Genomic DNA, 12,112 nt, shown 5'->3' on the forward strand with positions numbered 1-12,112 from the left:
TATTCTTTGCTATCATGTTGTTCATGATCATATGGACCTTCTTCATCACTATGTCCATAAGCACTATCAAACCTATTTTGATCATTACAATCTCCATCATATGGGTCATGATCAAATTGATCATTATCTTCTCCATAGCCTTCATCACTATCATAGTCATATCCTCTATTACTAGAGGCATAACCTACCATATCATCATCCCAAGACTCTAAGGCTATGGATGACATAGTTCCTTATATCTCCTCTTCCTTATGACTTCACTTCTTGTACCTACAAAATGAGCAAACAAGATTAGTAGTAAGGTTCCTCACGTCACTCGTATTGCACTCAAGCTTACCTCTCAATCCTAAAGCTTCTTCCAAAGTTAGCCAAGATTATCCCAAATCAATTCACAAGGTTGCTAATCTTTATGGAAGAACAGATTCTTGTTAATTGAAAGACGGACGACTCGATTAAACGAAAGGACTTGAGCCAAAGAAGTTTCAACGAGGTTAAAACGATAAAAGCTTGAAAGAATTGGCACTCAAGAAATACAGACTCAAGAACTAGTTAACAACCAAGTAAGGATCAATTACTAGTTATTAATAAGCTAGGAGAATCAAAGGAATGAGAAGAAGAAGTGAACAACCCTTGGCCAAACACTTAGACAAATTTGGGAAGTTTTTGGCCAACACTTAAAAAATTCGGGGCTGCTTGCAGCGTGTTTTTAAAACGTAAATATTTCTTTCTATAGAGCTCCGATTGATGAATGGTTTGTTGATTTGGAAAGTAGACTCGATGAAATTCAATTTAGATAGGTTATGGATCTCGTAACTCCATATACACACAAAGATATGCCCTCCTAAAATTAGGCCAAAATCTGCCAGCACTTAGAAATTTTTTCCAAGTGTTGAATAAATTCAAGCCTTTGAATCTAGGCTCCATGCGCCCATCAGGAGTGATTGGGTGTGCGTCAGGCGCATCGCTGACGTGGCTGCTGATGTGGCAATGCTGACGTGGCAAATTCGAATTTTTTTTTTTTTGGAAATTTGGGCTGATTTTTTTTTCTTGGGCCCACAAAAACACTTTTTAATCCTTTGACTTGAAGACTTTTGGATTAAATACTCTCTTTGATCTTCTTCTTCAAGATGAACTTCTGAAGGCCCTTATGAACTGCAAGAACACCCAAAACTCAATCTCTGCCCAAATCAACTTATTTTTCTCTCAAATTTCGAATCTAAGTCCTCCTTGATTAGGAGAATAAAACCCAATAAAAATTAGCTCCAAATAAACTCTAAATCACTAAACCCACTTTGTTAGTTTCTAAACTTTGCAAGAACACCCATGAAGATATGAAGATGCTCAAGAACATGAAAAACACTCAATTTTCAAATCAACTCCAAATCACCTCTTTTTTTCTCCAAATTGCAGATCTAAACTCCTAATGAGTAGGAGAATAAATCCCAATAGGAATTAAGACCAATTAAACCTTCAATCAACAAATCCACTTTGAATTTTTCAAGCTTTGAAGGTCCTTCAATGGTGAAAACTTCAAAACCCTTCCAAATAAGTTCAAATTTCGTATTCAAGGGTTTTTCACATAAACAAACTCATATCTAACATCAAACTCAACAAACAATGACAAATTTTTGGATTTTTGAATTTTTTTTGTTTGGAATTTTTGATTTTTTTTTTTTTTAAAATTTTCAAAATATAAACCTAGGATTAAGAATTGTAAGAACAACACTTTAGCCTAAGCTCTGATACCAAATGATACGAATCGATTTGGGGAAAACACCAAATCAATACCTAAAACGCGGAAAGTAAAGATAATAAGAAATTGGGATGAGAATTGAAGAAAAGGGGATGAGAAAAGAGGATAGAAGGACATACAATGATAATGAATCTATTGACAAACCAAGTATATGAAACCCACTTTCAATCGATTCAATTAATAGAACCTAAGCTATTTGAAATCAAGGCAAGAGATATTCAAATGAAATCCACAAATGAACAACTCTTCATGGAATCAATAGAAATGAGGTTCAAAACCAATAATGGAATCCACCATTAACTATCCTAAATCCTAAAGGCTATTAAGACAAACAAACTATCACTCCTTAGAGTATTCAATACATAATTCATCCAAATCTCTAATGAAATGAACTAAGTCTAGTATTTATACTCGTAGACTAAAAGAAGACTAAGTTATTACAAAAATGTCATTAATGAGGTAAAGGCCTTGTTGTTCATAGTGATTTTGGGAATTTCGAAAATAATTTCATGTGAAAATCTTCATCTTCCAAACACCAACTATCTTGCGATTGTAGCCCAATTTGTCTTGATTTGCATTGTATAGCCATAATTTGCACTTTTGGCACTTTGCATTTTGAGCCACTTGGTTTAGAAGTCGCCACAATCCCTTGCCAAGTCCTTCCAAGCATCTTTGTGCCCTTTGTGCCATCTAGGATCATATCATTAGGGGTGAAGATGATATGTGTTGGAGGGTGGGGAAAACACAATCAATGTGGAGTGCCAATTGTGGAACTTGTTTATCCTACTTCCATCAGGGAAGTCATTTTCCTCATTTTTAAGGAACTTGTTTTCCTAAAAAAATTGTTTTCAACGGGAAAATTAGAAAACATTTTCCTCCCTACCGAACACACCCCAATAGTCTTGGTTTTGTGGAACTTCTAGCTAAATAGTTAATTTATTTTAATTTGCAAAATGAGATGGATGATTCGGTTGTCGTCTGAGAATGCACGGCAGATGTAGTGTGAGGACAGCCGGCACTGTCACTGTCCTTGAGCTTTATGTATTTAGTTGAACTTTTTTTGTAAAAGAAAAGATATGCTTATACTAAGTTTGCCTTCACCACCTACTGACTTAAAATTCTGTATCTGCTTATGGGTAAATGGGTTTTGTTTCATTGGGTTATTGATGCCTTAGCTCCGTGTATAGTCAGTTGTAAACAATTGCTCAATGTTACTTTTAGTCCGGTTTCGTCTATCCACTTCAGGCACAACGTTTTTGATTTTGGAGCTTTCGGAGAATTGTATGTTCGAATGATCATTGAGATGTTTTACCATGATAGGTTTTCTTGATTGGGTCCTGAAAATTCTGATGGAAATTGACCTTTTCTGGACATTGGTGGAGCAGTTAAACTTCTATCTTGTGCTGCCTGTTATATTACAATATATCATGCAAACACCTCGTTTTTCTACATTATGAAGGAAAATACTGATGATTTTTGTTGGATACTTCATTGAATTCTATATTGAGGGTTTGCCTTCTGTTACTGTTAGATTTATTGAATAACTGCGTAAATCACAGGTAATCATCTATTTTGGTTTGAAACTTTTTAGTACATTCTTTTTGTGCTATCATTTAATCTTATTTGCTCTTGCTTGGGAAATATAGAAGTTTTTTCGGCACCAAAAAAGAAAGTCAAAGCAGGAAAAGATTAGTTTGTTTCACTGGATTTTTCTTCTTCAGTTAGTGGTCAAAAGGAATAGATTCCTACGATAATCTAGTTTATGGTTGCTCGAGGTCCAAGATGCGATGATCCCCCACCCCTTCCCCCCCCCCCCCGGGCCCTCACCGGCGGTAAAGAATAAATGGTCGACAGATTTTTTTTTTCTACTCTCGGCCCTTCAATGTTGATTTATGGCAGAGTGGAGCCAATGCTGGGCACACTATTTACAATTCAGAGGGAAAGAAATTTGCTTTTCACCTTGTTCCTTTGGGTATTCTCAATGAGGAAACGGTATGTGTTATTGCTAATGGAGTTGTGGTGCATCTACCAGGATTATTTAAAGAAATTGATGGTCTTGAATCTAATGGAGTCTGTTGTCAAGGAAGGATATTGGTATCTGATCGTGCTCACTTATTATTTGATTTTCACCAAGTAATAGATGGGCTTAGAGAAGCTGAGCTGGCTAAATCCTTTATTGGCACCACCAAGAGAGGCATTGGGCCTTGCTATTCAAGCAAGGTCATTCGAAATGGCATAAGAGTAAGTGATTTAAGGCATATGGATACCTTCCCCCAGAAACTTGATCTTTTACTATCAGATGCTGCTTCAAGATTCAAAGGTTTTAATTATAGCCCTGATATGCTCAGGGAAGAGGCGGAACGCTACAAGAAATTTGCTGAGAGGTTGGAACCCTTTATTACAGATACTGTACACTTCATGAATGATGCTATATCTCAGAAAAAGAAGATTTTGGTTGAAGGTGGTCAGGAAACTATGTTGGACATAGATTTTGGAACGTACCCTTTAGTGACGTCCTCCAGTCTATCAGCTGGTGGAATCTGCACTGGTCTTGGCATTGCTCCCCGAGTGATTGGTGATCTCATCGGTGTGGTAAGTGAACTTACTCTATTTTCTCTAGTATCAAAGAACAGAGCATTTGGTGTTGCTCATTTTTTTTTATTTTTTTTTCAGTAAGTCTAGCTAATATTTTTAAATAAAAAGAACTCTAGTTTTCTGTAAAAGGTTATAAATGGATCTAACATGCAGAGCAAGAGACTGAATATTGTACTGCAGATATACCATACATTGAACTTTGGAAACAGTTCACCATTCTATTGCAATTTGAGTATTAAGACACTGTACTTAACTGATATATTGCTTGCAGGTTAAAGCAGACACTACTAGAGTCCTTTCCCAACAGAAATCTTGGGTAAAGGTGGTGGCCTTCTGTGATTTGCCGGGCACAACGACTGGTCGCCCCCGTCGTTGTGGCTGGCTAGACATAGTTGCACTGAGATTTTTCTGTCAGATTAATGGATTTGCTTCTCTGAACCTAACAAAGCTTGACGTGCTGTCAGATCTTTCAGAAATTCAGTTGGATGTTTCCTACAGAGTGCCAGATGGCACACCAATTGAATCATTTCCTTCTGATCTTCATCTACTTGATCAAATCAAGGTGAGCTTGTTTTCTTTTATTCTGCACCAGCCTATTGCATGAACATGTATCCGCTTCTTAGAAGATGTTAATGATCTTAATGTTATTAGTTTTTGTGTGGCTGAAGATTTCAATTACATATAGGCGTAGTGGAATATCTCAGCTCTTTTCCCTCTATTTCCTAGTCTTTTGAAGCCAAGTTTATTCATTTAACTTTAACATGAATGTTGTGGTGGAACAAATTTACATATTTATTTATCAGCGAAGAATTAAATATAAATGATAGAATTTAGTTCTCTTTTTCTTTTTTGCGTCCTTTCTGTGATGACAGAAACTTAGTTTACTCATATAATATGTCTCTCATCTGACTATACTATTAAGGTTTCTTTGCCAGACTCTACTGAGAAAAAGGAACGACATGAGGGATCTTTATTCTATTTTATCCACTTTTTCTTTGTCGTCCTCTCCATTTTATCATGATCTGTTGACAATCTTTGCTATTTATATACATATAATTTTGATCTTGTTTGTTCGCACATCCTTTATACAGCATAAGCATGATGGTCTCTTAATTTCTATTACCGTTTTACTTTGTCTCACCCTGTATCTTCTGTTAATATCTTCACTTCGAATTTCATTCAACCAGGTGGAATACGAAGTCTTGCCTGGCTGGCAGACTGATATTTCTTCCATCAGAAAATATTCAGACTTACCGAAGGCTGCACGTGAGTATGTAGAAAGGATAAAAGAACTTGTTGGGGTACCTATCCATTACATTGGTATTGGGCCTGGTCGTGATGCCCTCATCTACAAGTGATCTCAGGGAATTGGTCATATTGCCATGATCTTATTCTCATCGTGCTGGTAGAAGTAATGCCCTTTGCATGGTTAAACTCTTGGTAACCTCAGGATTATCAATTTAAAATGACCTCAATGATGTATTTTTCAGCTCCAGAGCTAGATCTCATCATTCCCCCTCCCCTCCCCTCCCCTCCCCTCCCCGCCCCTCCCTGTATGTGGTGCTCCCAAAGGGATATGCGGCTTAAAATTTGCCACCTGCTTGCCTTGGGATCATATCTCCTCTAATAAAAAGCTTTGACTGCATCGCTGTCTTGGCTTCCGCCTCAATTTGGTGCCATGACTATAGTGCTTTGGATGATCTTCTGTTTAGTCTTTAGTTTACTCTCCTCTGAATCCAGCACTGTAACTTATTCAAGTGAAATTTACATTTGGTCTGTACTATAGATTTGCGGAAGAGATGTTTAAAATGGCGCCTTATTCGTCCACACAAATGGCGTTCCAGTTTTCATCCTTCGCATTCTTGAATTTTCCTATTTATTGAAGTAGTTCCCTACTATTTCTCCTTCATGGTTGCCCAGTTATTTAGCAGTGTACTCTCATGTTCCCTTACTAGAGTGAGATTTGAGGAAATGGTCTTCTAGGATCACTTAAAATTTGAATAGAAGAAAATTGACCTGTTTTGATCTCGTGTGTCATTTTCATATCTCTTATGGTAAAAGTGAAGATCTCTTATAAAAAAAACATAAAACTAACAATAAATTTGTAAAGGATTACAAAACCAATCGACCTGTTATCTTATTCTTGTACGTAACAGCGGTCCCATTTGTTATTGTTTCATAACCAGACCTTTGAAGCAAATGTATGCACAATCCTACCATGACTTAAATGGCAAATGCACATGGAAACATTTTAGGGAAAGAACATAGACACATTAACATCATTAGTTCATCTTTATTTATCTGAAGATATTGACTCCACCTGCGTTCCAAAGCCCAAAGCATAGCGACCAAGATTTTTTTTTCAAATTTGCGTAAAGTTAAAATATTGGTTGAGTTTAACTTTACCAAGATTTTGTTTCAATTGAGTTTTCTTGGTAAGGATTTTAATGAGACAGCACAAAATGCGTATTACAAGATGTGTACTCTTTTTTCTTTATTAGATTTTTTCCCAAAAGGTTTGTCCTAGTTGTAGCGGTTCTATTCTTTCCGATTCGGATTTGCACTTGCCTTATCTAAAAAGGAAAGTATCCCGGGAAAGTACGGGTTTAATCGTACTGGAAAAATACCTTTATGTGGATGGTGCTCTAAATGGATATTGTTTTAGAGTCGCCACCTAACTTATAGGTAAGTTAGGAAAACCAGTTCGAAAGGGTTCATTTAAAACGGTTAAATTTTAAAAGAAAACAATCTAAGCCAAAGTATGGGTAAGGGTTCTGGTGATCCCACGGGGAAGGTGTTAGGCACCCCGGTACTAAGGATCCGTAAAATACGGTTAACCTACGGATTCTAATAGTATGCCTTGTAGATATAAATTATTTTTGATAAAAAAACTGCTTTTGTTTTAGATTCCCCCAATAAAAGTTTAGTCATTCATGCAAAGTACAACACTTTCAAGAAATAAAAGTGGTAAAATTTTGCCCAAAATTGGGCGTTTTGGGTTTCGGAGTAGAACACCTAAGTTAAAACCCGAAGGCATTAACCTAAGTAGAACACTACGTAAGCCCTTTGATAAAAAAGATCTAATAGTTAAGTTAGAAGATCGTTTTTGGCATAGATTTTTTAGTCATTTTTAGCCTAAGTTAATCAAAAATAGTTCAAGTCCAAATCTTGTCCAAGCGGTCCAATAGTCCATGCGTCCAAGGTCATTTTTTGTTTTGAAAATTGATTAAGTTTGTCAATTTTTTGTTCCAAAAATCATTATTCTCAAATTTAAAGATGTCTCGATATTATACAAGTAGAATAGGTCCAAAAAGTTGTTTTTTTTTTTTTCACAAGAATTTTCCAAAATTAGCTTTAGAGTTTTAAGAAATGTTTTTGTGACTCTAAATATGTGATAATTTTAAAGGTTCCAATAAATCATACACAATAATGAATTAAAATGAAAAACTAAATAGAGTAAGGATTTGGGCCGACCAAGCCCAATAGAAAAATGCACAAATTAATATTTTCCGCTCCAATAATGTGTTCCAATTCTTAGGCCATCCATGCTAGGGGTAGACTCGATCTAGAATTGTCAGTGGGCCTCGATGGACCCACCAACGTATAGGGGTTTTCACAACAAATAGGTATATATAATATTAGTAAAATAACCGAGGATGATAATTAAATTTATAAAGCAAAAAAAATGAATTACAATGCTTTAGGGCCAAGCCCATAATTATTATACTCGAAAAATAGAGGACAATTTATGCAAAAGCCCAATCAGTGGCTAAATATAACAATTACTAGATCTCCAAGACTAAGGACAGGCCCAGAATTGTGGCCCAAAACATCTTCTTCTAAAATTTTCTAAGTGTCAGGCTGCGGTATACACGGTATACCACTGATATACCTACTAAATAGAGAGGAAAATGCATCTAAGGAATACCCTCTATACACCTCAATATACACTATATACTCAGCTGATATCAACTTTCAAACACCACATTTAGCTTACGTAAAACTTCAAATCTACCCAGCAAATGTCACAGGTTCAAACTTAAGTATTTAGTTACCAATTAAGACTAAACAAGCAATCAAAAACTCTTTACTATACACAGTTCTAAGACCAGCTATCAACATATTCAAAAACAAGAGTGTCACAGAGTAATTCAACCAGCACAAGAGGAAAAACCATGCTGTTTCAAGCAAGCAAGTTGTTCATGTGCCAAGTTCAGACTTTTTGAAGAAGTGTTAATGCAAGAAGGTGGTATAGAGATGAATCATCACCTAAAACTATAGCCAGCATATTACAGATTCATGCAAGAGTGAAACAATATCAATTTAGTCTCAATATACTTCTCAGTTTTCAGGTTTTCCAAATCACACTTCAACAGGTTTTTAAAAACTCATTTTGACAGTCAACAAGTCTTAAACCAAGTCTCAAAACAAAGGTTCCAACTTGCATTTTCCCCCAGTAATACAAAGAGGTTGACAAGTTTAAAGTGATGCACAGATAGGGTCTTCAAACATAGGTTAAGACAAGTCACAAATAACCCAACAATGCCAAATTTTGTGAGGCATTCAAAGGCCTTTAAATAATATTTCAAATCTCAACTTGTTTTTCAATTGTCTTATTAAACTAATGGGATCAAATGACGGTTACACATATAGTTTTAGGGGTAAATTTTCAGACAAAGACATCTACACAGATTTCAAATAGTTTCTAATATGAATCAGGTAAATATGGGCAGTAGTTTCAAATGTAAGTCTAGGCCTAGATAATCATGAAGAGGTCATATTCATAGACACAGCAACATCCATCAAGAAAAGAAAGACGAGGGGCAGAATCATAACAACTTCATATCCATTCCCCAACTAGTTAAGTGTGCTAATTCAGACAAAGCTCAAAGGAAGGACTTTTAGCAATATTATTGAAGCTCAATATGGGATCATACATCAGCCAAGGAAAGAGAAAACAGCCAAGTTAAAAAAAAAATTAAAAAAAAAGCAAATGCAGTTTAGCATTTCAAAAATGTTTATAGTTTTCCTTTAAACTTCTATAGTCAACATAACACACTTCAGAAAAGTTCACAGTCTTTGTATTTAACACCTCTCCAATCATATTTCAAGCAAGTAAAAAAAAAAAATTCCAACTATCACAAAGGTAGTCAAGAAGGAAGAAACAAGATGGGTAAACAAACAAGCAATCCAGCCTTGCTTTGGAATTTTTTAAAAGAACAGTTCACATAAAGCACCAATATAAGATTTCTTTCCCCTATAAATCAGTTTTGGTTTCAGAATCAAATTGTAATACACTCTCACACTAACAGAAATGCCATATGGCTTTAGGTAAAGGGAATTCAAATGAACAGAAGGAGTTGAACTCTTTCAGAATCGTATTTCTATCTTAAACTTCCCTCAACACCAAATATTATGTTAAAGGCTCCACTTATCAAAACTAGCTTTGTAGACTAAGTTTCACGCTATTAGAGGGATTCATTAGGTGTAAAGTCAAAATAACCATTCAAATGAATCATGGAACACACAGTCTATATAATATAGGTTCATACCTTTCAGTTTTATAGTTATTATCCTATTTAGTCAATAGAAATGGTAATCAAATAGTAAGCAAAGGTGAGACTCACAAGTTTTGAGTACAAGTAGCTAATACTAGATTCAGTGTGTACCTTAACCACTTTGCAAGAATCACAAAAGCGCTTTTTACATAGGAAACGAGTTTTTACTCAACTTTTCGATTTGGAAAAATGAACAAAATACCAACTTAGCACAATTGCAATCATGGTTTACTGGTTTTAAACCAAAACGGGTTTTCACCCTTTTCTTTCTTTCAAAATTTAAGTCTTAAAGATTATTGTTATTTAAAAAGGCCTATTTCCTTCCAAAATAGTGAGGTTACTCTAAACAGTGTACAGGTTACAAATGCTATCACACAAAGAGGTATTCTGTCACGACCTAATTCAGCCTAGGTCATGCGGGCACCTACCTTTCTCACCTCGGTAGGCGAAACCTTAACTCAACATTCACAATAAATGAAAATAGCGGAAGAAAGTAAACTAATGTTAATCTCACACATAATATAATATTAACAAGTGCAGAAGTAAATGAAATCTACCCCAGTATCTGGTCTGGTCATACAAGAGCATCTAAATCTGACTATTAAAGATTTGAATAATAATACATAAGTTGTCTCAAATCATGTCTCTGAATGAAAAGCAAGACATAAGTAATAGAAGAGTCTTCGAGGTCAGCGGACGCCATGCTCACCCTGGAAAACTCAAGTCGGTCAAGAGTCGATCAGCCACGAGTCATAGGCGAGACTCCGTCTCGATACCGCATTCATAAAAGAATGTAGCAAGTGCAAGTCAGTACAAACAACAGTACTGGTAAGCATCATAGGCCGACTAAGCATAGTTAACGCAATTCAGAAAATAAAGCAAATAAACAAGTAAACCAATCACGCATAAAACAATATAATCGTGACCGAGTATCCGTCAACACCTATGTAAGTATCTAACCCCAATATAATAAGTCTGAGTATACGCAATCCTGAAACAATCACCACAATAGAATCATCACAGTTCAATCATCAACAACACAATCATCACAATACAGTCATAAACGACATCTCACTCAAGTCATAATGCAATGCAGTGCAATAATGGTATAAAAGTGATGCCATGCCATGCTATGCAAATGAGGTGTACACATGCACTCCGGACGGAAATATCGATATCTCGGCAGCACAACCCAGCGTGACTCGCGAAGTCTAAGTGCCACCCGTCCGCATCTTCGCCAAACAGACAAACGGGACCCTGGCTAATTGCTCACAGGGGGAGTCTCACCGGCACCACCCTGGGGGACCCGCGAAGCCCATGCACTAACGATTCTAGAATAACATCGGAATCGGCCATGCAACAATGATGCCGGAATGTAACCATCGAACATCGACCTCCTTATAATAACTCAAAAGAGTTGTCAAATATCAGCTTCATAAATCAACTATTCCGGAATTGAACCTAGGACATTGGCCTCCTCACAATCACTCAAGTAAAAGAGTTTATCAAGTGTCAATTTCATATAAACAATGATTTTGGAATGGATCTTCGAACATCGGCCTTTTTCACAATCACTCAAGTAAAAGAGTTTATCAAATATCAGTTTCGCTCAATCAACGATACCGGATCATCACCGAATATCGGCCATGCATGATAAATATGAGAGAATGCGTGCAATGCATATGTCAATCACCAACAGTCGAGTTCAATATCGCCAATTCCACAACAGTTATGCCAACAATGTATCACATCACAATACCAACAGTCGGTATGCCAACATATATCAATAACTCAAGTACCAACAATGGGTACGCCAATAATATATCAAGTACAAGTACCAAAACGGGCATGTCAATCCTATTCCAAATCAGGATAACGAGCAGAATTCTATATGTACCAACTACATATGGCATCAAGCCAACAAAATTGAACAATTGACACGCATAAAGGGGTGGCTAGTCCCAACACACATCAGGGTCCAACCTAAGGCAATATTCATCCCAACTCCACACCCGAAGGTTTACATGCTGTCTCCGACATTATAATCTAAATATGTGATTCGCTATACGAAGTCTCACCAAAGGTAAACCATAACCTACCTGGACTGCCGAACCACAGCACCAACAAGTCATTCTATCGCCTTGCCCTTCCTCTGAATCTCAGAACCAAAGTAGTCTAAGCATAATCGAATTCTAAGTTAGAAATC

At 36.4% G+C, this 12,112-nt stretch overlaps 1 protein-coding gene and 1 long non-coding RNA gene across 2 annotated transcripts in view; both read left to right on the forward strand.

The window, feature by feature from the left end:
* LOC132053701 (adenylosuccinate synthetase, chloroplastic) overlaps window positions 1-4,429 on the forward strand; it is a 4,863-nt gene extending 434 nt beyond the window's left edge. The window contains exons 2-3 of the mRNA XM_059445814.1: window positions 3,400-3,473; window positions 3,592-4,429. Of these exons, the coding sequence (XP_059301797.1) occupies window positions 3,400-3,473; window positions 3,592-4,429 (912 nt within the window). The remainder of the gene's footprint in view (window positions 1-3,399; window positions 3,474-3,591) is intronic.
* A 150-nt stretch (window positions 4,430-4,579) lies between these two features.
* On the forward strand, window positions 4,580-6,128 carry LOC132051488 (uncharacterized). Its single transcript, XR_009413730.1, has 2 exons — window positions 4,580-4,910; window positions 5,586-6,128. It is a non-coding gene; the product is annotated as an uncharacterized LOC132051488 (long non-coding RNA).
* The last annotated feature ends 5,984 nt before the right edge of the window (window positions 6,129-12,112 follow it).

The sequence above is a fragment of the Lycium ferocissimum genome, chromosome 4, assembly GCF_029784015.1.
Source record: "Lycium ferocissimum isolate CSIRO_LF1 chromosome 4, AGI_CSIRO_Lferr_CH_V1, whole genome shotgun sequence".
NCBI classification, from domain to species: Eukaryota; Viridiplantae; Streptophyta; class Magnoliopsida; order Solanales; family Solanaceae; genus Lycium; species Lycium ferocissimum.